Genomic DNA, 21,960 nt, shown 5'->3' with positions numbered 1-21,960 from the left:
CTTAAAAGTTAGAACAAGTCTATAACTGTGCATTATTAGATTGTAATTAATCAGATTTACCTAGGCATGAGTAATATCTACAATCTCGAGCCAGTAACGAAAGGGAAAGTCTTGTTGACAACATCTCACGGGGATATAGAGATAGAGCTCTGGGCTCGAGAGGTCTGTATAAATGACAGCCTAATGGTATATTTTAGTGTGACAAATTATTTGTTGAACTATCGGTAACAGCTGATCTATCATCTATTCAATATTTGCAGACATTTGTAAATTTGGCAGCGATTCAGCATTGTTCTCAATTTGAGACACTCCTGTCATTAAATCATCTACCAGACAAATATTTCATTCCTTCTCCAGGCACCAAAGGCATGTAGGAACTTCGTTCAGTTGTGCTTAGAATGTTATTATGACGATACGATATTTCATCGGCTAGTAAAAGGATTCTGTATACAAGGTTAGTTAAACTGAATCTTTACGACGATTAATAATCCAAATCCCTCTACTAGCCTGGGCTGAAAAAGGACGTTTCATTAGCTGAGAAACAAACTGCCTTTTGATCTGTAATTGCCGATGTCAATTATATTCCTGATGAATTTTGTAAAATTGACACTCGTAGCTATTTTGAATTAGCACAAAGGTTTAATTACAAGACGTGGACGTCCACATGAAATATATATTTTCTACACACAGCAGCATGTAGATTTCTGATGTGTCACATATAATATCTGCTGTTTTGTTTCGTGTTCTCGATTTTACAACCTGAGTATCTTTAGCGGTGTTTGATAAACGTTCATCTATACTCATCGTTATCTCGTGACAAGTTAACCATCTTGAATCCTGATTAGTTCAATCATACACTCGAGTGAGGTAGAAAACTGTCTTATTTAGAATACTCTTTGGTGGTATTTGCTCCTATTTTAAGACAATAAGCACCCACTTGAAAGTAATACGATTTGTCAATCAGATTTTTACCCTAAAACTCTTTCCATTTTCCAGGAGGTGATCCCACAGGTACTGGAACGGGGGGAGATTCTATTTACGGAGAAGATTTCGCAGATGAGTTCCACCAGCGTCTTAAGTTCAACAGAAGAGGTCTGCTGGCCACGGCTAACAAAGGGGAGCCCAACTCAAATGGCTCGCAGTTCTTCTTCACTCTTGGGGAAGCACCGGAGTTGCAGAAGAAACACACGATCTTTGGGAAGGTTCGCAGCTCGGGGAAGTTTCCCTAACTTTGAACGTTCATGTGACTTCGTCATATCATTTAAATATTTGGCCGTTCTCACGTTAGATGAACAATGACACTTTTCAGTTAGACAAATATCCGGTGGGTAAACCATTACCAATTATCAAGTAACCATTAAATTTAGTAAAGAAGTAAATAATCAGGTGACGGGGAACACCATCTTTAACGTGTTGAGAATGGCGGAGATGGAAACAGATAATAATGAACGACCTCTCGAGCCTCCAAGTATCAGGAAAACCGAGATCCTCAACAATCCGTTTGATGATATAGTTACTAGAGATATTAAGCATAAAACTGTGAGTTTTTGCGTAACTTAAAATGTGACAAACTTTTTACCTTTATTGAACTAATACAATGCAAAAGATGGAACCAAACTTAGTTCAGAACAAGAAAACGTTTATAACGGCGAACTGGCACCCTATAATGTCCATTACCTGCCAAACCGCTACTAATCAAAATTTTTGTAAGATTGACCCATCAGTTCTAATCTTAGTGATTAGTCACATATTCGTCACAGTAAGATCAATCGCCTAACATAGACTTTACTACACTGGATATTTTTTCTGCAAAATAAGTTTATACGGCAATCAAATGCAGGGCGAAGAGAAGAAGAAAGAAAAGAAGAAGAAAAGTCAGATGAAGGCTACAAAGAATTTCAAACTTTTGTCGTTCGGAGAAGAAGCTGAGGAAGACGAGGAAGAAGTCCAACAGGTAAATATGTATTTTAAAAGATGATATTATTTTATTTTATAAAATAATTCGTGAAGTTCTAAGAAACACATAAGTTTTATACAAGTGAAACAAGCTCATTGGGCTTTTTGATATCGGAAAAATGATATCGAATTAATGAATGCTGTTGTAAAAAGGAACAACCGCATTATAAAGTAATGTTTTTTTTTTGGATTTTGGTTTTTTTTTGGTTTTTTCTTTGTTTTTGCCTCTTTTAACATTTTGTTGGTTTTTTTTTCTGGTTTATAAATAATAACAAGGAATGATTAATGCATCCTATCCCATAACTGTGGTTTCTGCAATTGCTGCTGCAGAGTGTTTGTCAGAGCGTATGTCAAAGCGTGTGTCCAAGTGTTTGTCAGAGCGTATGTCAGAGCTTATGGCAGACCGTGTGTCCGAGCGTATGTCAGAGCGTGTGTCCGAGCGTATTTTAGAGCGTGTGTCAGAGCATATGTCAGACCGTGTGTCCGAGCGTGTGCCCGAGCGTGTGTCCGAGCGTGTGTCCGAGCGTATTTTAGAGCGTGTGTCAGAGCATATGTCAGACCGTGTGTCCGAGCGTGTGTCCGAGTGTTTGTCAGAGCGTATGGCAGACCGTGTGTCCGAGCGTATGTCAGAGCGTGTGTCCGAGCGTATTTCAGAGCGTGTGTCAGAGCATATGTCAGACCGTGTGTCCGAGCGTGTGCCCGAGCGTGTGTCCGAGCGTGTGTCCGAGCGTATTTCAGAGCGTGTGTCAGAGCGTGTGTCGGAGCGTGTGTCAGAGCGTGTTCCGGGCGTATGTCAAAGCGTGTGTCAGAGCATGTGTCCGGGCGTATGTCAGAGCGTGTGTCAGAGCGTATGTCAGAGCGTGTGTCCGAGCGTGTGTCCGAGTGTGTACCCGAGCGTGTGTCCGAGCGTGTGTCCGAGCGTGTGTTAGAGCGTGTGTCGGAGCGTGTGTCAGAGCGTGTTCCGGGCGTATGTCAAAGCGTGTGTCAGAGCGTGTGTCCGGGCGTATGTCAGAGCGTGTGTCAGAGCGTATGTCAGAGCGTGTGTCCGAGCGTGTGTCCGAGTGTGTGCCCGAGCGTGTGTCAGAGCGTGTGTCCGGGCGTATGTCAGAGCGTATGTCAGAGCGTGTGTCCGAGCGTGTGCCCGAGCGTGTGTCCGAGCGTATTTCAGAGCGTGTGTCATAGTGTGTGTCAGAGCGTGTTCCGGGCGTATGTCAAAGCGTGTGTCAGAGCGTATGTCAGAGCGTGTGTCCGGGCGTATGTCAGAGCGTGTGTCAGAGCGAGTGTCCGGGCGTATGTCAGAGCGTATGTCAGAGCGTGTGTCGAAGCGTATGTCGGTAGACTTTTCAAACAGTAAGGCAATTATCCTGATCCCCCTGATTCTGCAGAGATAAAATGAGATTAAATTAGGCTAAGATCCCCTGATTCTGCAATAAGATCAGTGTTGCTTATATATATACATATAGCCTGACTGACAATTTTCTCGACTGACTGACAATGTTTCTTCTTTTTCCCCATTTAGAATACAAAGATTAGTACATTTTAGCTTATGATTAATATTATATTTTTACCTATAGTTTACCTAGATTAAATTAATTTTTATAGATTGCAATTACATATTTTCAGATCAGTTTATTAGCTTTCAAGGAAAAACTATTAATGCTTGTATCACAAATGCGAAGGTGTTACAAGATTCAACAAACTTAATTCGTGTACCAAATGACATATGAAAAGTTCATTTGTTTAACTATCCATTTACCTGTTCACGAGATCTCGTTACAAGCTGTTTCGGGAACTGGCCAGCTCCGCGAGATGTATTGTCTCTGATTAGCAGATTATTTTCTGAGATAGATTTACGATTTCTCTGTAACTTGTCTGTTGTGTTACTTGGATCAAATGTCACTGTCCCTGCTCCATTTGGGTAGGTGTATAGTTCGCTTTCTGATTCATTTGATGTTAAATATTCAGAGACACTTTGATCCCCTTTGTCAGTTTTCTTCTCAACTTCATTGTTTTCACAGGAGTTTATTCCATCCTCCCCTTTTGGAGGCACTTCTTTTTTGACGACTTCTCTACCCGCCATTATGAATTTCTTCACCCGTATGGAATCTTCACTCTCGGAGATGAAAACGAGTTCATCTGGGAAGATACTCGAAGACACGTATTTGTGTTTGCGGGCACCCAAACCTACCTAAAAGAAATTACTGTTTTACAATTTATATTAAGCATGTAACAACTAACAATATTTAGGTTCCAAATAGTGTTCATGAAGAGATTAAATTGCATCAAAAAAGTGATGAAACCTTGAATCAATTTGAAGTGTTGTGAAATAAAATTGAAAACGAAGCTGAATCATTCTAAAATTTTACCTTTGAACGCGCTGATGTATCCCTTTCCGTTCTCGTCTTCCATATTTTTGACCTGCTAGTGCTGTCGAGAGTCCTTGAAGCAGGAAACCTTGGGTCTGGCAATCCCTGTTGTAAGGGGCCTTGTTGTGGTGGCTTTTCTTTAGGAACTTGTAGTCCCCCTTCCAAGTCAATTTCGTTGAAGACCTTCGAAATTTTGTTCACTGTACGAATGTGAAGTCCGATGACGAGAAATCCTAGAGCCAATACCAATACTCCTAGAAGAATCACAGCTGCAGATAACTGATTGATGTCATTTCCTGTGAGCACTGCTGTACTTGTATTTAAGTTGACCATTGTTTTTTATAAGTTTGAGAGCAATTGGAAGGGAAAGATAAATAAATGAGCGTGCACGCGTACCGCGCATATATTGCAGCTAATATCTCCATGGTAACCGCGGCGTCCACGTGCACACGCCAAACATGAAACACTGCCCATCGCGCGACTTGGTCTAGAGTCGGAAGGTTCATAGCAATAAAATATTGTCAAATAATTGCTATCTCCGGCTTATCTGTTATTCCTAAGGTCAAATAGCTGCCAAAAAATGTGGACTCCAGAATATATATGCTGTAGAAAAGAGTTTGAGTCAATTATTACGAGCGTCAAAATGGTTTGCTGGTCAACCAATTAAAAGCAGAGATTTAACCTAAATTACTCAGAATTTCAAGACACAATAAATATGCGATACCATCGGGAGTTGAAAGGACTTTCAACAGTCTATCCTTGCACCCAAAAGTTCACAATGACACACGCACTTAAGTGCAAGAGAGGGGGGCTTTGTTCGCATGAGACACGATAACATCAGAGACTTAATTGCAGGACTACTCAAAATCGTGCAACATGGCGTTCAAACTGAGCCACCTCTTCGAAAAATAATAGAGGCTCAATCTGTTGAATTCAGAAACACAGCCGATGTAGCGAGATTGGACATCAGGCGAAAGGCTAAATATCATTTAGGAGAGCTGGCCAAGGCGCCTATTTTGTTAGTGTCATATTAACAAATCCACTGTCATCTACTATGAAGACTTCACTGTATGACTATGAAAAAGAAAAGAAACGATCGTGCAATTATGGAGTTATAAAAGTGAAGCAGGGGACTTTTACGCCGGGGTTCTGGTTGTCAACATTTTGTTTGTTAAGTCGGAAGTCCTAAATAGGGAAAGGGAATGGCCGCGGTAGCCGGTAAATCGGGGCGCGATAAACCGGGGTTTTACTGTACTAAGATTGCTGAAAAAAGGTATGACTCGTACAGCAACGTTGCCAACTAAACTGGATTCGTTTTTAATTGTAGTTGACGAAATGAGAGTCTCCACTCAGTGTGTTAAAACATAATTCTTTGTCGACGTTTCGGCTACATGCCTTTGTCATAAACAGGACGTACTGAAAACTTACATAGCTGCAAAGATACAATGTTACAATAATCTATTAATACTACGAAATATAACAACAACAACAAATAACATTTTGAAACACAACAACAATCACAAATTTTTTCCAAAAGAAACATAAAATAAAAACGGCTAAAAGAATCCAAATCGCAACAAGCCGTGAACAATTCTTCATACTACTACAAACATTTTACCAAGATAGCTCCTTCATAAAACTGATTAATCAAAAATTATCTAGGTTTATAAGTTCAATATTACATTAACTTCCAAGTATATTTTATCCAATCACCTTCATTTACGGACTCAGACAATTGAGTATTTATTTCTGGGTTTTCACGTTTTATTAGAACCGACTGCCATAATTGACGGTCCACATAGTCGATCTTTACATCTTTTTCGAACTATAAACCGAAACGGTATGTTTGGCATTGAAATGTCTGCATGCTCCTCTAGGTAGTGCTTCCCCATGGCCGTAGATTTGTTGCCATCCCTTACTGATTTGTAGTGTTCCCAGGCTCTACTTCTTTTAAACCTACCAGTTTCCCCAATGTAGGACTTATTACATATTTGGCATATTAATTGGTAGCAAATGTTTTTGATCATGCAGGATTTATCGCACTGGTAGCATTTGCTGTCACTTTGTTTATTGCATTTTGTTTGCTGTAGGCTAGATCTTGTTAAAGCTTCCATGAGACGTTGTCCTGATGTGAATGTTACCCTGGTGGAATCCAAGAGGTTTTGATTTCTTAGGGTATAGTAGACTTTTCGACACGTCTGTTCATTTATATAAGGTAATGATAAGTAAGCTATTTTTGAGTTCTTTTTAGGCGCATTTTGTTTATCCAGTGTATTCTGTGTTTCTCGAATAAGTTTCTTGACAATATTAGGAGGGAAACTATTCTTCTTTAGCATATCAGCTATTCTGTTGATACTGAGATCTTGTAGTTCAGGTGTGGAGCTATTATTGATAGCCCTTCTGATCTCATTTTTGGCTGAGTTCAGAATCGTTCTACGAGGGTGAGCAGAGGCATAATTTAGGAATATGTCCTGGCTGGTTGGTTTAACAAATAAGGAAAAATCTAACCTCTTGTCCACCGTATTCATATAGATGTTCAGGTCCAAAAATGCAACACAATCTTTGGAGCACTCATATGTGAACTGTATATCCCTGTTCAACGAGTTAATGTAGTTAAACAGCAATAGTACTGTGTCTTCATCTCCCTCGATTATGCTGAAGCAGTCATCTACATATCTATCCCACATATCTATGATTGGGAGTCCTACTGGTTTGGGGGGAGCTTCTGGTATGTAGGCATAGTCGTTCTCCATCAGAGGCAATTCGATTGTACAGTAAACATAGATTATTGCAAATGGTGGAGCTGGTTTCACACCCATGCCGAGTCCATTTAGTTGTTGGTAGAACTTTGAATCAAATCTGAAGTATCCTGCCTGTATGACTGATTTGAGGACCAAGTAAAAGTCCCCGAGGTCCATTCCATTTGTATCGATTTTATCCCTGTTGTTTTTTATGAACTTTATGATAACTTTGTGTCCTTCTACAAGTGGGACATTTGTGTAGAGGCTTTTCACATCAGCCGTGAACATTATGTGGTTTGTGTTTATTCTTCCCATCCAATGATCTTCTAATTTTTGCCGAAATTGAGGAGTGTTCTTAGTGTTAACGGGAACCAAGTCTAGTGCTTGGTTAAGTATATTGGTAACAAAATGACCTAGTCTTTCCGCTGGTGAATCTACTTGGGATGTGACAGGTCGCAAGGGTGGCGGTGAAATATCTTTGTGTGTTTTCCATGTACAATAAAACTCTGGTATACGAGGAAGATATGGATTACAATGTTCTCCGATCCAAGGATATTTTTGTGTAAGTGAAATTATCAAGCCATCTATATCTGTGTTCATGCGAGGAAGAGGATTTTTGGGCAGTTGTTTGTATGTACGAGTATCAGATAGCATTTCCTCTACCTTCTTAATGTAGAAAGTTTTATCTGAGATCACGAACTGTTTATCTTTATCAGCTACTTTGATTACAATGTCGTCCCTAGCTCTCAGCTCTTTAACTATCTTCTGTTGTTGGTCAATAGTTTTCAGAGTGGTGTGGTGTTGTTTCTTTCCTAGGGCCTTGTCATAATCCAATATAACTGCGGCTTTCACTGCCTGGAGAACGTGTTCTTTAGCTGGGTTATTAATTTGTTGAGGCTGAAATTTGAAATCTTCTGGTTTTCTTAGAAAAAGCGGCTTGTTAGCCTGATCCACTTCTGTAACATTATCTAAGTACCTAGCATGTAGCCGAAACGTCGACAAAGAATTATGTTTTAACACACTGAGTGGAGACTCTCATTTCGTCAACTACAATTAAAAATTAATGATTGACCCACTCATAAGAGCAAAACAAGATTACCAGTAAACTGGATTCGAACCAAAATTAGTTTCAATTTTCTGACATCAATATTATTATGTATCAGAGGTACAAGATCTAAAGTGAAAGACAGCTGCATTAACGAGGTCTTCCACTTTTTGGTGTTCAGTAATGATTTAAAATGTTTAGTAAATTTTGAGGAGTGCTCAGTATCCTAACGTCCGGCGTTTCTATTGTCGAGCCTATTAGTAATATATGTTTTTCCCAAACAAAATTATCGTGAGTTGACGTTCAGTTAAAAATTGACAAGTCAGTGTAACTGGTGTTAATAATATTAAGCAACAGTCGCCCAAAGATAATCCTGAGTAGAATCATAAAATAAATGGTAATCACGAAGAAATGAAAACGATGCGTCTTCAGGTGACCCGCTTGTGACTCTGCTAGTTTTGGCTTCAATTACTTCTTATCTACTAATAGATGAAGTTTTGTTTATGATAGCCGTTCAACTGGGAGCACAAACTAATCATATTCATAACAATAACTTAAACTTACAGTTGTTGCACTACTTGGAGTTTTAGGAGATTAATCCTTAGGGAACTAATTATAATGATGGAATAAATAAACCTGATCGTACTTATTTTTCAATATTGGCTAATTGTAAACGGTAAAACATGTGCCTGCACTTCGATATCAACTCTGACGTTTTATATTATATATTACAATTAATACAACAAGCTTATTTATGCTTTTCATACAAAGTTACATCAAAGTCTTCATGTTATGTATCCTGGGTTTCGACAGAATATTACCCGTTTAAAATATTTCCATCACGTTACATAATTCTGAAATAATATATTAAATTTACAATAAATTATGCAATCACAACATTATAATCAACAAAATAAATTGATTCACCGAATCTCAGATAGCACAAACATGGTATTATACTAAATGTATCTTGAGATTTTGGATCATTATTCTGATGATCATCAAAAGATTGTTTTGACATCATATAGAAAAAGCATTGCATCAAAAGTTGAAAACATATTTAATCAGCGCAACCAAACGCTCTACGACAATTCGTTTGTAGTAATTGGACCTCGATACTATCGAAGATCCCCTGCACTTTAAAGAAATGCTAACAACGTTTGTGAAGTCATTCCCGGATGAGCCTCTAGTGGCAGGATACAGCTGTCGAAATGGGAACTTGTTACTGGACTGGATCTATGGCTCAGATCATATCTCAAATTGGAAATATTTCGTATACAATTTAGCAAGTAACAGTTTAGATCATGTCTAATTGGAAATGTGTCGTATTGAAATCAGGTCACAATTTCGGACAGATGTCGTTTTTTTCTGGTACCCTGAGTCGGACAGATGTCGCTGTCGGACAGATGTCGCTGTCGGACAGGAGTCGTGTTACCGACTGGAGTGGAATAAAGGCAGCGATCTCGCTGTCCGGGTGGTCAGCAACTCTGATGACGCGATAGAGGATTCTATGAAGCACACCAAAGTAACCAAAAGTAAGATACGTATTAGAACCTAGCCTTAAGATAATCTCTCGATTTCGTGTGAATTCTTTACGATTTCTCTGAAATTCATCTGTTGTGTTGCTTGAAGGAATCTTCTCTGAAGCAAGTGTCACTGCTCCATTTGGGTAGGCGTATAATTCCCTTTCTGATTCATTTTACGTCAAATATTCAGAGACAGTTTGATCACCTATGTCAGTCCCGAAACTTTTCTTCTGAACTTCATTGCCTCCACATTTCTTGAGACATCCAATACTGGTGTTAATTCCATCCTCCCCTTTTAGAGGCGCCTCTTTTTTGGAGACTTTTCTGCCTACCATTATGAATTTCTCACCCGTGCGGAATCTTCATTGAGATGAAGACGAGTTCATCAGGCCTGGGTAGAGACTCGAAGATACATATTTGTGTTTCGATGAGTGATTTGACTTCTGTGAGTTTTAGCAGTGGCAAAACTTATCCTCGTATTTGTTGTCGGACTCGTTTAAAGTTAATTAATATTGTAATTATAACAATTATTGACCATGATTAATTTCATCATAAATTAAGCACAATCATGGTATTATAATTAAGGTATCTTGAGATTCCGGATCATTATTCCAGCTCCCATTGAAAATTTAAGAGAATCTCCTTATTCCGTGTGGGTTGTGCGAGATTCTAGCTCATCAGTATGCTCCAAATTGTTCGTTCCCGCTGAGCGTGTCTCGGGAGCAAAAGTGATTGGAACGACACATACCAATATAATCAGAATGGTAGCACTTAGTTTGGGCATTATCACTTTTAGTTAAGTAAAAGTTATACTTGTCGACTGTTGACAAGATCCACGACAAGTGGGCAAGAGATCAAGGTATCAAACGTGAATCACTGGAAATAAAATTAGTGCTCGATCCTCGCTCTGAGTCTTTGGTATTCAAGATGCGGAGTTTACTCCTTCATCAAATTGGTCACTGAGCGCTCGATTTATAACGCCGATCTGAACCCATGTAAAACCGTTTTAAATGCGCGGCTTTCACCGCGTTCGTATTTGGTTTGCGTATTAATTAAAACAATTGCTGGATAAGTATAAAATTTTAAGTATTAAAATTTCTCAGAGAATTTTCAAATTCTCCAAGATCATTTTCGCAATCATAAACCTAAGGCTAAAAGTATGAAAAATAATCTAAATTCCTCGACGTGAGACAGAAACAATCATAGTTGGACAGCTCGGAAAAATTTTGTGAAAAATTTGTTGAGATCGGCTCATTTTTTCAGTTTGGATAAAAAATCGGAGAAAATTCGCATCTGAATTTTCTCAATTTGTTAAACTTTATTAATTACAGTTTGGTCATTTCAGGTATCGAATAAGTTGGGTAAGATCTCCAGCGCGCACGACAAATCGAACGATCCCAGTCTAAGTAAGGAAGTGGCTGTATCGGAAACTCAACTGAAGGAGGATAGAGATAAGATAAAGACTCAGGCGGAAGTGATCAGGGAGAAGCTGAAAAAGGAAATTGAAGATGTAAGTTATCATTACTAATATTGTTGTATCACTATCAGGTCTAAAATGTTAAATTAGTATGCTAAATGCTTATATTATGAATAAGTAACTAATGGCGCTTTAAAAAGTGGTTGATTAATCATGTTAATTTAATGATGTAACTTATTCTAAATTAGGCGAGGCCTGTAGCTCCCGACCAAACAGAAAAAGAGCATAAGTTAGATGCTTTGAAAAAGGAATCTGAGAAACTTCTTCTCGACATCAAACATATTGGAAAGGAAGAAAAGGAAGAGATGAAGATAGAAGCAGAGAAAGACAGCCATCTTAACGAGTCCGAACGAGAAACTGTTAATGAGTTCAGAAAAGAGCTTAAGGTAGAATTTACCTCTGGTTTATTCTTTACAGTAACTATAGAAACGACAGTTCTGCAAGTGAAATGTATGAATTATATCCAGTAATCATTTAGTCGCACTGTCATATTACCAGCAACTTTATAATTATATCGCTCAACCGACCAGGAATTTAAGATCAAGCAGTCGGAAAAGAAAATTTACTCGAAGAAAGAACGTGAAAAGGAAACCATGTTAAAACTCGAGAAGTTCAATCAGAAAATCAAAGACAATGAAGCGGAACAAGCAAAGGTTTGATCATATCACCTTATTTGTTTACGATCAGTTGTTTGCATCAATTCAAGTCCCATATTTTATAACATAGATTCGAGTGAAACTTGTGAATTTCGCCTGTGAGCGCATGGTTTTCAATTTGGTACTTGAACTTCTTATTCAATCCATATCACTGAACAAACGTGTTATAGATTATTAAATTACAGTTAAAAGTTGTTATCGTTAGGACTTCCCAACAACTGTTAGTTTATCTCACTAATAATAAACCTTATTTTCAGCCGGCAGAGTTACCAGAAGATATCGCTGGAGAGGAAGAGGAGGAACTATTGAACAATATCAACTTGTTTGGGCATAGTCTCATCGATGTCGATCGTAAAGCCAAGGTTTGATTTGATGATGCGTTTACGGCTTTAATATTATTTCTTTGGTGGAATCTTTGATATTTATGATATGTTTTCATCTCAGGAATAATTACCGATAAAACGTTAAATCGATCAACGTAAAATTTGTTTTACCAAAATTGTCACAGGTTAAGGATGCTAACATAGTTGACGATGATACGTTTGAGATATATGATCCGAGGCATCCCATCAACAAAAGAAAGAGGGAGAAGCCTGGCAAAAAGGGGCAAAAGGGACAGAAAGGAGAAGATGATAAATGGAAGAGGTCAAAACTACTGACTTGAACGCCAAGTTATACTTGGTCTTTGAAAACTTGGTATCCAAGCTCTCAGCAGAATCTAGATCAAGTTTCCTTACCCTGTTATCATATTCTGCTCTCGCCCAGTCTCTAGGAGGAGAAATTCATATATTCGGATTTCAGACATTTGATATTTTGGAATGATGAAGATATTCGTAGAACACTTGGCAGTCAAGTTGTCTCTGACACTTGACAGTCACGTTGACTCCTGACTCTGGAACAGTGAAATTTGAGAACATTATACGAGTTTGACAGTGATGACTAAACAGAAGTTAACTGGATGAAGAATACCATTACTAATTAATGTATATGATATATTAACACAGTGCATATAGTTTATGACAAATTTGTACTTTACTAATGACTGTTTTACTCCACCAATGACTGTTCAGTGTTTAGTAGGCGTGTTAACATTCCTGCCGGTAACGGTATGCAGACTCTAGCTCAGACATAGGAGATTCTTATCGTGTTCCACCGACTGGTGATAACATGTTGTGTATAACAATCTTGTTTTTATTTATTTACATGAATCGTTAATTGTAATTTTAAATTTTAAAAGGTAACGCCTACGAGTACGGTTGATGGAAATCTAGCGTCCGCCAACCGGCGCAATTCTTGTTCGTGATTGACTTAGCGATTTTTTGCCTATTCTGAAATATGATCTGAACCCCTTTAATTACTGCTGCCTAATTGTGGTAATGTTTCTCTCGTACAAAATCATTTCCATTTTAATATTTCTTTAAACCGTCTTCATTTTAAGGATATGTTTTGTTTCGTGGACTGTATAAAGTGAACGTTGTAAACTATCATGCTATAACTGGATAGTCTTGTCGATCTACTTACCAACAATTCTGAGGATACAGACAGGACGTGATTAAGTGTTTTTGGAAAATTTTTATCCCAAAATGGCTTTCCTCATGAACTCCTCCTTCTTGAGAAAGGTAACCTTCCCATTCCAGCTCAGAGCGTTAAAAAACTCTATGAAAGGTCAGTATTTAAATTCCACTGTTCGTGAAAAGAATTTCTTTAAATGGTTTAAACCAACTCTCGTCTATTGACCTCGAATTATTTTACTTTTCTAAACACAAGAATGTTGCACCACCTCCAGCAAGATAGCAGCATTACGTAATTTCTACTCCGCAGGTGAAGATTTAGACTGGTACAATGCTGTAGACGATACTGTTATTTTGGGTGCTATACCGCTGAGAAACAAATCTTCCTGGATCACTGAGTTGGTGGGTGCAAGTTTGCTTCTTTTTATTGTTGTTGTTGTTGTAATACGTTAAATCTTAAATAAATTTTGTGGAAAGGGAAAATTTTATTAAACCCAAAGAATTATCAAAAGTTGAACATTATTATTCACCCACTGGTCAGTGGTCATGAATCATAATAACTGTTGTTTCAGAATCTTGGCGGAGTTCTTTCACTGAACGAACTACACGAAAACAAGAAGACCTTCACCGTGGCAGAGTGGGCTGAACACGGGATTACAAACAAAAAGTACGACATAGCGGACCACATTGGAGCTGCATCAGTCGAACAAGCTCACGAGATGGTGAACTTTATACTGGAACAGGAAGCTGCCAGTAAAACTGTGTATGTGCACTGCAAGGCGGGTAAAGGACGCAGTGCTAGCGTGGTTATGTGTTATTTGTGTCAGAAACACAAGGTATCCCCAGAGGAGGCGTTCAAGATGTTGAAGGAGAAGAGAAAACAGATCGACCTCGGGTCAAAACAGTGGAATCTGGTCAGGAACTATTGTCTTGAATATCAGGAGTAGGGAGGAAGATGTATTGACAGGGAATATAATGGACTGGTCGAGTTGGAGTTGTTTTTTGTTTTTGGCCGTTATTGAGCCAAATATTATTTGTGAACCAGCCTAGTGATGGTGCTTACGGAGATTACTCTGATCAAAATGAGATACTAAATAAGCTAATTGGTGTAGTTGTGCACTAATTAGAACTGTACAGTCTTCTTACCAAATATTGTAGATGTAGAGTTGTAGATGTAGAGTTGTACATGATTTATTATTTGAAGTTAATTGCTTTAAAATACTGATTTATCGTTGATTGTCTATAATACGATTTGTATTTTGATTTTTCTATTTACGGGTTTTCTAAACAATTTTATCTTATTTGAGAAACATATAGATTATAGGTTATAAGTTTCGTAAATAAACTATAAGGTTGCAGTTTTTTTTCTCTGAGACAAAGTTAGATAGATTTATCTTTGATGATTGCCTAGAAAGGAAACTTGAGCTTTAAATATGTCCAAAATTGTAAACCTGAACACTCAATGGTCTAATAAGACATAAATATTTTTAAATAAATTATCACAATAATTTACCACTCCCTAAACTCTAATGAAATATAAACGAAGTATGTTGAGGAGAGAAAAGTGTCAATAATCCTGTGTTTTTAAGTTACTTTTGGTTTATTAGATATTAAAGTCAGATTGTTCTATTCTCTGGGAATGGAGATTTTTGTTCATTGTAAATTGATTACTATTGCCTATTTTACATCTTCCATTTTGTAAAATATTCTCTCATTTCTCAAAATCTCCCGCTGTTCGTAGCTCAGAGACTGCAAGCCAGCTTCTAGAAGTTTCTTTTCCCGCTCAGTCCTCCACATTGTAGAGGGGTTGTTGGCGGTCATGTATTCAAAAACTTCAGTTACCAGTTGGGATCTGGTGACGTCACAGCACGTGACATCACACTCTTTCAGGTACTGTTTGTCAGGAGATCCGTGTTTCACGATGAGATGGTCACTCTTTTCTGCATACAAAATAGTCATTGGAAGGAGTTTCGATGCAACCTTCTCTATGATGTCCCTTTTAATCTGAAATGTTGATCTGGGTTAGACTTTCTTATTCGATTGTTTGTGCAACTGCCGCTATAAAATATTTACGCCTTATAAAATAGAATGATCATGACAACCAATACCACTGAAACGGGGATCCAACCAACCACGACGGTTACGGATTTGTACCAACTGGGGATTACCACATTAGTTTACCTTGTCTCGTCTGTTCGGCCACACTATCATGTCCATAGAGCCTGCCTTCGATCTCCAGCTGTCCAAATGTTTGTAGAAAGATCCATAAAACACTGAAAGTTTGCAATTACCAAGGTGTTATGCTCAATCACCCTCTATTAACTATTGGTCGCATTTTCTGATGATATCCCAAAATAAGTAATACGTTCCAATTATCATCTTCGAACCTTTTTCAGATTTCCATAGCCGGAAGAAAGTATCCCAATCGCCCTCCTTAAACCCGATAGCTGAAGAAGTTTTAAAGTGGGAGTAAAGAGAAAGAATGAAATCAGGGTCAGCTGGGTAAAGGAACAGGTAGGTCACATGGGCTTTGGTTTGTGGCAGCCAATTTAACGGCAGATGTGTCCTGAGAAAAGAGATCATGTTAAAAAGTGTAATCTTGAAATTGTGATTGCTATCAGTGCCGTACTTGACATCTTTTTGTTAAAAGAGGCCTATTCAATACATTAATATCATATTTTCTTAAACCTTCCAGAACAATGGTATATTATTATCGTTTATTTGTTATTGCTAATCTCCAATACTTCCTCTAGTTCGTTATTTGTTAATCATTAACCAGGTTATCTGACTGCATATTACTATTGCCATTGGATTTTACTCAAATTCGTCTGTATAAATAAGTATAATCAATGTTAACCATGCACACGTTTGTATTATCCTCCTGGTCGATTTGTAGAACTCTAACCCGCCGTAGAGTCTTACGCCGTAGAGTCCGAACCCTGTAGAGCCTTGAAGGTGGATTTATATATTATTGTAATTTTGTCTTTATTCTCCTTGATGAATATCTTTCCAAAGTTCCTTGCTTAGAACTAAGACAACTACTTTTAAAATGAAACTCTCCTTGCGTCAGTAAGCCCTATGAAAAAATAGTAACTTTTCGTACCATGTAGCCAGGAGCATGGGCGACCGCAAATGGCTAGCTAATAATTACATGGTGATCGAGTAGTTAATAAATATCGGTTCTGAGTTTAGACTTAACGTAGTTAACGATAAGTCCACCAAAAAAATACAATAGGGCATGCCGCTTTCATTAGATTAATAGCCATTAATAATTTTAAAAAGCAACTATAAAAGCTGACGGAACGGACTTCGCCAGCTTTAAGATTGACTGGTTTTATGACTCAGAGCAAATATTATGCCTTTCGAAAATAATTAATTATGTTTGCGTCTGGCTATGCATGCGGCAATAGAACTTTATTCGCATACTTAGAATACGATAGCATCTCTCTTTAGCTTAGTTCCGATATTTCAGTCTGCCCATGTCTGTCAATGAATGTGCCATCGCTATTTCTTCATTTTCACACTTGTTCCAGCTGATATAGCCTTATAGGTTCAACTATCCAGTTTAAAATTATTCTTCTAGAAGATACCGGTTTAGAGAAGGAATGCAGATCGAAGTTGCTACTTAACTACAAATGTAATTGCACTTTCGTTTTCGTACGCTACTAGAAACCTGTTTTGGTAACTAATAATCATTCCTAAAGGTAGGGTTTGGGAGTCTACACTAACCAACTAAACGGTCAAGCTCCCTTACCTTAGCTCTACCTGCCGCTTAGAAACGATAGTGTTTTTCTTAGGATTATAAATATAAATAAGAACTGAAGAACTGAAGAAGATCCGAATGAAAAGCATTCCGTGCCTTTGTTTGTTCTGAACATGTTTTCAAATGACCTTTATCGGTATCTGCAATGCAGATTCTGCAATGCAGATTCTGCATGGCATTCTGCAGATATGTGTCATGTCTTATATGAACACGATGAATCGTAGTGCCTATGTTTATAGTCGTAGAGATAGTTGACTTGATGGTTTCGATTCATAATCTAATGTCGATTATCTTGTATGTCATTATTACATCTATCTTGATCTTATGATGAACACAAATTTGGGCATCCACTGAGGATGAATGTATTGATCATGCAACTAGGGTTAGCACCGACAAAGAAGGGGGCTCGAATCCCAGCGTCGCCTAATCAAGGAAGTTAATTAAGGATTCCGATGGATCTATGCAACTTGACAGTTGACACATCTGCCTTCTGATTCAGTGTGACCATACACTTGTACTCGGATGAATTAGCTGAATGAGCAGGGAAAATGGTTAATGAGTATATCTGCCCATTGCAGCGATACCTTTGGCTGGTGATATAATGTAGCCATTATGGCTGTTGGATAAACCGAACTAAACTAAACATTCAGGTTACGGCCAGTGTAATTAACAGACCTGAGAAGGCGCCTCCCCCCGATATGTGACTCTTCCTTAACCGTGTTGCCGTCTATCTCCAACCAGTGGAACTTGTCCTCCAACACAGGTAGTCCCAACAGCATCTGTACCATCACCCGGAACAAGATCGAGCCTGGGGAAATGTGTTATTATCATGTTATTGCTAACCATATCTTGTGCACGTAGGAGTTCTTCTTATCGTGTTATTGTTTTAGCTTATCAGTTATCATATCTTCACTGTGCGACCATAATTACGGGGCACGGGCGTTGAACTATCCAACGCCCACATTGTTTCAAATTAGATTGAATCTCCAATTAGATTAAATCTGTATTCTTGTTTTCCTTGCACATGCACATAGTTTATTGCCTAATTTTGAACATTGAACACGTTGACGTACATCTTGATTGTGGTTTTCGCTAGAAAAATTATGGCAGGTTTTGTACGGTGACTGGTATTAACTAATGAGGTTTCGATCTCATGAACGTAGGGAGTAGGGCCACTATAGGCCCAGATATTAGACTGATTGTTTTTATGGTTCAGAGCAAACATTATGCCTTTCGAAGGCTATGTCAAATTCAAACTTTTTGATATGATTAATTATGCTTTCGTCTGGCTATGCATGCGTTGATATGATTCTTGGATATTCCATTTCCACGAAAAAACATAATATTAATACAAAATTAAATTTTAAGATGTCTGAGAGCTGTACGGGGTTTTTCTTGAAACCTTTCTTTTCTTGAAACCTCATTTGTAGGAGTTGCATACAGCGGCTCCCAGACCTATATCGGATATACTGAATTATTCAAACTGACAGGCCAGAGCCTTGGGTGGACATCATTGCTTATGTATTCACTCAATTAGACAGGATTGTTCCTCAGAACTCAATTACATGAACCCCGTTATATACCGGTCTTAGGATCAATATCGTCTTATGATCCATAGTTGCACTCGCGTCTGTGTGTAGGTTTATTGTGCAATCTCAAAAAAGTGGACACTCCATGTTTAATCCTGCTTACTTACCATTTTGGGCGCGGTCATGTGTATTGAAAGTGTTCAGATCCAAACCTCGAATATACCCAAGCAAGTATTACTATTAGCAATACCTGCACGTTTTACTTTTGGGGAGGCAAAGTATTTGTTGGATATCTAAACGTTGTAGAGAACATACCCTGATAGTTGATACCCTACTCGATCATTTGATTCCAAAACTGTCCAATCCAAAGTTATGAGTTTTTCTTCCGGCTTCTGTTTTATATTAGTTGGACAATGGACAAGCTGTTTTTATATTTATTCAGTTATTGAATCAAATTTGATTAATTAGGAAATCGGAATAACTGAATAGGCTTTCACGATAAACACTATTCAAGCTTGATCTGTATGTGAAGTGAAAGAAATGAGTATGGTTGAGTGGTATAATTATAATTATAAGTCGATATATTAATATAGCTTGTCCTTTGTACTGGAGAAGCAACCATAAATGCGACATGCTTCAGAATGCACATGTTGGCTTGGTTGGCAACCCTAAATTGAGAAGTGTACGCGGAAACTTTCTTTAAAGGTTCGAACTTTCTTACAGCTATAATTCTCGACAGTCAAAGAGTGGTGTCTTGATACACACTGATTAATGAAGCTGATACTAGATGGGAGTTGATAATTAGGATTGGCAGCTGTCTTCTAGTTGATAGTTCTTGCCATAGTGATTGTGCCTGTTTAAGCTAAATTTAAGCTATATCTAGAAATAGAATCAAAGTACCACCATAACAACAAAATGTCAGAGATTTCTCTTCAAGTAGTTCACTTTGCTTCTTGTCTATGGTATAATATGCTTGAAACTAATCGTCTGACCGATCACCGAACTTGGCTAATTATTCCGCCTCACATGCAGTTTTAGTAATAGTCAGCCAAAGGTTAATAGCAGATATTTTGAAAAGTTTGGTCATATTTTACCGTCCACAATTATCATTCTTTCTTGAAAAATGTGTATAAGTGCTTAATTATTTTGTTTAGAGTTCATAAATTATTGTACTACGTAACAAATAATTTGAGAGGTTTTCAATTTTGAACACTAACAACTAAACATCACAACAATGCGACTCATAAATAATGTTCCTGTTTACTTAGTTGATATATTTTTTAGTCTTATATTAAGATTGCTTATGAGCAAATTTGAACAGCCACAAAGTGAAACAGCGGATCTATCCAACTAAAGCATAAAATTGGAAAGAACCGTTAAATCACTTTGTGTGTAATTATGCAATGTTCGCTGTGATTAACAATTAAACATTTTGATTAAACATGTTACATGATATTCCATCCAGTTTCTACTTAGTTTGAGTGTGTCTGAATATGTTAATAACTTCCTGACTTTTTGACAGCTCATATGTTTATATTCTTAATCAATACAGGCTTAATTAATCCACCCGTGCTATTAATATTTTAATATAATTGTAGTTATTAATATAATGTGTATTAAAATACTTTAATATAATTTTAATTATTAATATAATATGTATTAAAAGGAGTCACCTCCTTTTTGGTAGCTAGCCACCACCACATCTCCGTCCTGAAACTGAAAGTCCTGCAGTCCGGTCACCAGATCTGGGTTAATAATGCCCGGTACAGGGGTATTGTGTACCAGGGTGTGTCTGTAGGGTATTTCCTCTGTCTGATACACCGGGTAATCGTACCTGACACGTGGGTTATTACTTATAAACTCGTTTTTGTATATCTCTTGTCCGTTTTTATTGAACTATTTTATTTTAATTTCGTATTACAGCTGTTCTTAGCAATGCTTTTAACGGATATATTTAATTTCACTGAAATGCTTCCACCTCCGAATGATGAACTTATGTGTGATCTGTTTGTTAATCGGTTTAATTTCAAAATCCAGTAAAAAATGACCACCATTACTAACTTTCCGAATTCTTATTAAATGTCCTTAGATGCATTCGTCGGTTGTATATTCTCGGTATATATATATATAATAAATATCCTTAATAAATATTATTGCTGTATTCCTCCGCTCCCCTGAAATGTCCAGATTGTGGTCACTTTATGCATTACAGCCACTTCTATATGAAATTAGTGCATGTGATCTCCGAAATGTCATCAAAGTTACTTTAAGTATTATGGCCCCCTTTATCTAAAATTACTGCTTGCGATCTTCATAGACCAATACTTCTAGCAGGCGAGTGAGGATGATATATAATATTAAAAAATTGACAGATAATAAACTATTTTTTTACCACAACTTGGACTTTCTTTATGCAATTTTTACCTGATAATGGTCCCGCAGATTATTTGAAACGATAATTTGCATTTAAGTCAATCTTCCAGCTGTAACCTTCAGTTTCACACAGTTTGATACAAATTTTAATCATTAAATTTTACCACACAAAAAGTTTAAAATAATAGTAGTGGTAAATTTCTTAGTGGACAAGTTGGTGAGTTATAACACTTACTTGTAAACCCTGCCATAAACGTTCATGTTCGTTGTAACGAAAAAGGGACCAACTGCAAAACAGACAGAAACTTTGTGCTTCTAAATTTTGTTCCCAGATCTAGTTATGATGCGATTCAGCAATTTTCGTAGACACTTTAGAATCTCCTCCTCTCGGTATCTATGGTGTTGAAAGTTACACCATTGTTTTGGTTTACAGTTAACGCTCTATAATTACAGAGTAATGTGCTTCAAACAGAGATGATTATGACCATATCATAGATCTGGAATCTGCTGTATTTAGTCCGAGTTCAGACTGTGTAGTCAGGGTCTAGACCCGCTACAGACAGTGAACTTAAAATTGTTTAATTGTATTTATAGCCTTGGTCTTGTTGTCATATTATGACGACCATTGCAATACAAATACATTAGACAGACCTCCCTATTTCGGGTAATAACTCCAGATCATTGCTCCAGCCCTGCTCAACCATACAGCTCAATAATTAATGCCCAGAATATTGTGTTGAAGGATTCTATGGTTGGTGTTTTTTTTAAAGTTATAGACTTTTCATTGAAATATTCACACGTTATGAAGGATGACGCAGGTTTTATAAAAAGCCCATTACTGAGCATTTATATGGAGGCCATTTGCAATTTATATCGGCTAAATACTGAAATATTCAATCTGAAAAAATAATCTTAGTTGGTAAAAATTGCGAAATGTACCATGTTACGATGAAAATGAAGGCTGGAATCTAATATTTTATCATTGTATTGATTTAAAAACGTTACTCCACTCCTACG

At 37.6% G+C, this 21,960-nt stretch overlaps 3 protein-coding genes across 3 annotated transcripts; 2 read left to right on the top strand and 1 right to left on the bottom strand.

Moving 5' to 3' along the window:
* The first annotated feature begins 58 nt into the window (after nucleotides 1–58).
* LOC134816571 (spliceosome-associated protein CWC27 homolog) lies at nucleotides 59–13,119 on the top strand. Its single transcript, XM_063825477.1, has 10 exons — nucleotides 59–162; nucleotides 358–454; nucleotides 997–1,202; nucleotides 1,387–1,539; nucleotides 1,841–1,954; nucleotides 10,980–11,144; nucleotides 11,300–11,497; nucleotides 11,642–11,764; nucleotides 12,025–12,129; nucleotides 12,276–13,119. The coding sequence occupies exons 1-10, from the start codon at nucleotides 67–69 to the stop codon at nucleotides 12,429–12,431; spliced, it is 1,413 nt and encodes a 470-aa protein (XP_063681547.1). The 5' UTR covers nucleotides 59–66; the 3' UTR covers nucleotides 12,432–13,119.
* On the top strand, nucleotides 12,584–14,978 carry LOC134816573 (phosphatidylglycerophosphatase and protein-tyrosine phosphatase 1-like). The gene is made up of 3 exons (XM_063825479.1): nucleotides 12,584–13,432; nucleotides 13,589–13,680; nucleotides 13,851–14,978. The coding sequence occupies exons 1-3, from the start codon at nucleotides 13,351–13,353 to the stop codon at nucleotides 14,223–14,225; spliced, it is 549 nt and encodes a 182-aa protein (XP_063681549.1). The 5' UTR covers nucleotides 12,584–13,350; the 3' UTR covers nucleotides 14,226–14,978.
* LOC134816572 (sulfotransferase 1A1-like) lies at nucleotides 14,953–21,248 on the bottom strand. Its single transcript, XM_063825478.1, has 6 exons — nucleotides 21,179–21,248; nucleotides 20,244–20,404; nucleotides 17,717–17,849; nucleotides 15,666–15,844; nucleotides 15,460–15,551; nucleotides 14,953–15,282 (listed from the first exon to the last, which is right to left on the bottom strand). Exons 1-6 carry the CDS (start codon nucleotides 21,202–21,204, stop codon nucleotides 14,956–14,958), a joined length of 918 nt encoding a protein of 305 aa, XP_063681548.1. The 5' UTR covers nucleotides 21,205–21,248; the 3' UTR covers nucleotides 14,953–14,955.
* Nucleotides 21,249–21,960: the final 712 nt, after the last annotated feature.

This window comes from Bolinopsis microptera, chromosome 6 (assembly GCF_026151205.1).
Source record: "Bolinopsis microptera isolate Bmic1 chromosome 6, MBARI_Bmic_1.0, whole genome shotgun sequence".
NCBI classification, from domain to species: Eukaryota; Metazoa; Ctenophora; class Tentaculata; order Lobata; family Bolinopsidae; genus Bolinopsis; species Bolinopsis microptera.
This window is presented reverse-complemented; position numbering and strand designations above follow the sequence as displayed.

Excerpts from the sequence above, each read along its gene's own strand:
- LOC134816571 (XM_063825477.1), top strand. The coding sequence starts at position 67 with ATGAGTAATATCTACAATCTCGAGCCAGTAACGAAAGGGAAAGTCTTG. Across the intron at positions 455-996 it reads AAAAGGATTCTGTATACAAG|GAGGTGATCCCACAGGTACT; the intron begins GTTAGTTAAACT and ends TCCATTTTCCAG. Across the intron at positions 1,540-1,840 it reads GAGATATTAAGCATAAAACT|GGCGAAGAGAAGAAGAAAGA; the intron begins GTGAGTTTTTGC and ends AATCAAATGCAG.
- LOC134816573 (XM_063825479.1), top strand. The coding sequence starts at position 13,351 with ATGGCTTTCCTCATGAACTCCTCCTTCTTGAGAAAGGTAACCTTCCCA. Across the intron at positions 13,433-13,588 it reads GTTAAAAAACTCTATGAAAG|GTGAAGATTTAGACTGGTAC; the intron begins GTCAGTATTTAA and ends TCTACTCCGCAG. Across the intron at positions 13,681-13,850 it reads CTTCCTGGATCACTGAGTTG|AATCTTGGCGGAGTTCTTTC; the intron begins GTGGGTGCAAGT and ends CTGTTGTTTCAG.
- LOC134816572 (XM_063825478.1), bottom strand. The coding sequence starts at position 21,204 with ATGAACGTTTATGGCAGGGTTTACAA. Across the intron at positions 20,405-21,178 it reads GTTTATGGCAGGGTTTACAA|GTACGATTACCCGGTGTATC; the intron begins GTAAGTGTTATA and ends CCCACGTGTCAG. Across the intron at positions 15,552-15,665 it reads GCTATGGAAATCTGAAAAAG|TGTTTTATGGATCTTTCTAC; the intron begins GTTCGAAGATGA and ends GCAAACTTTCAG.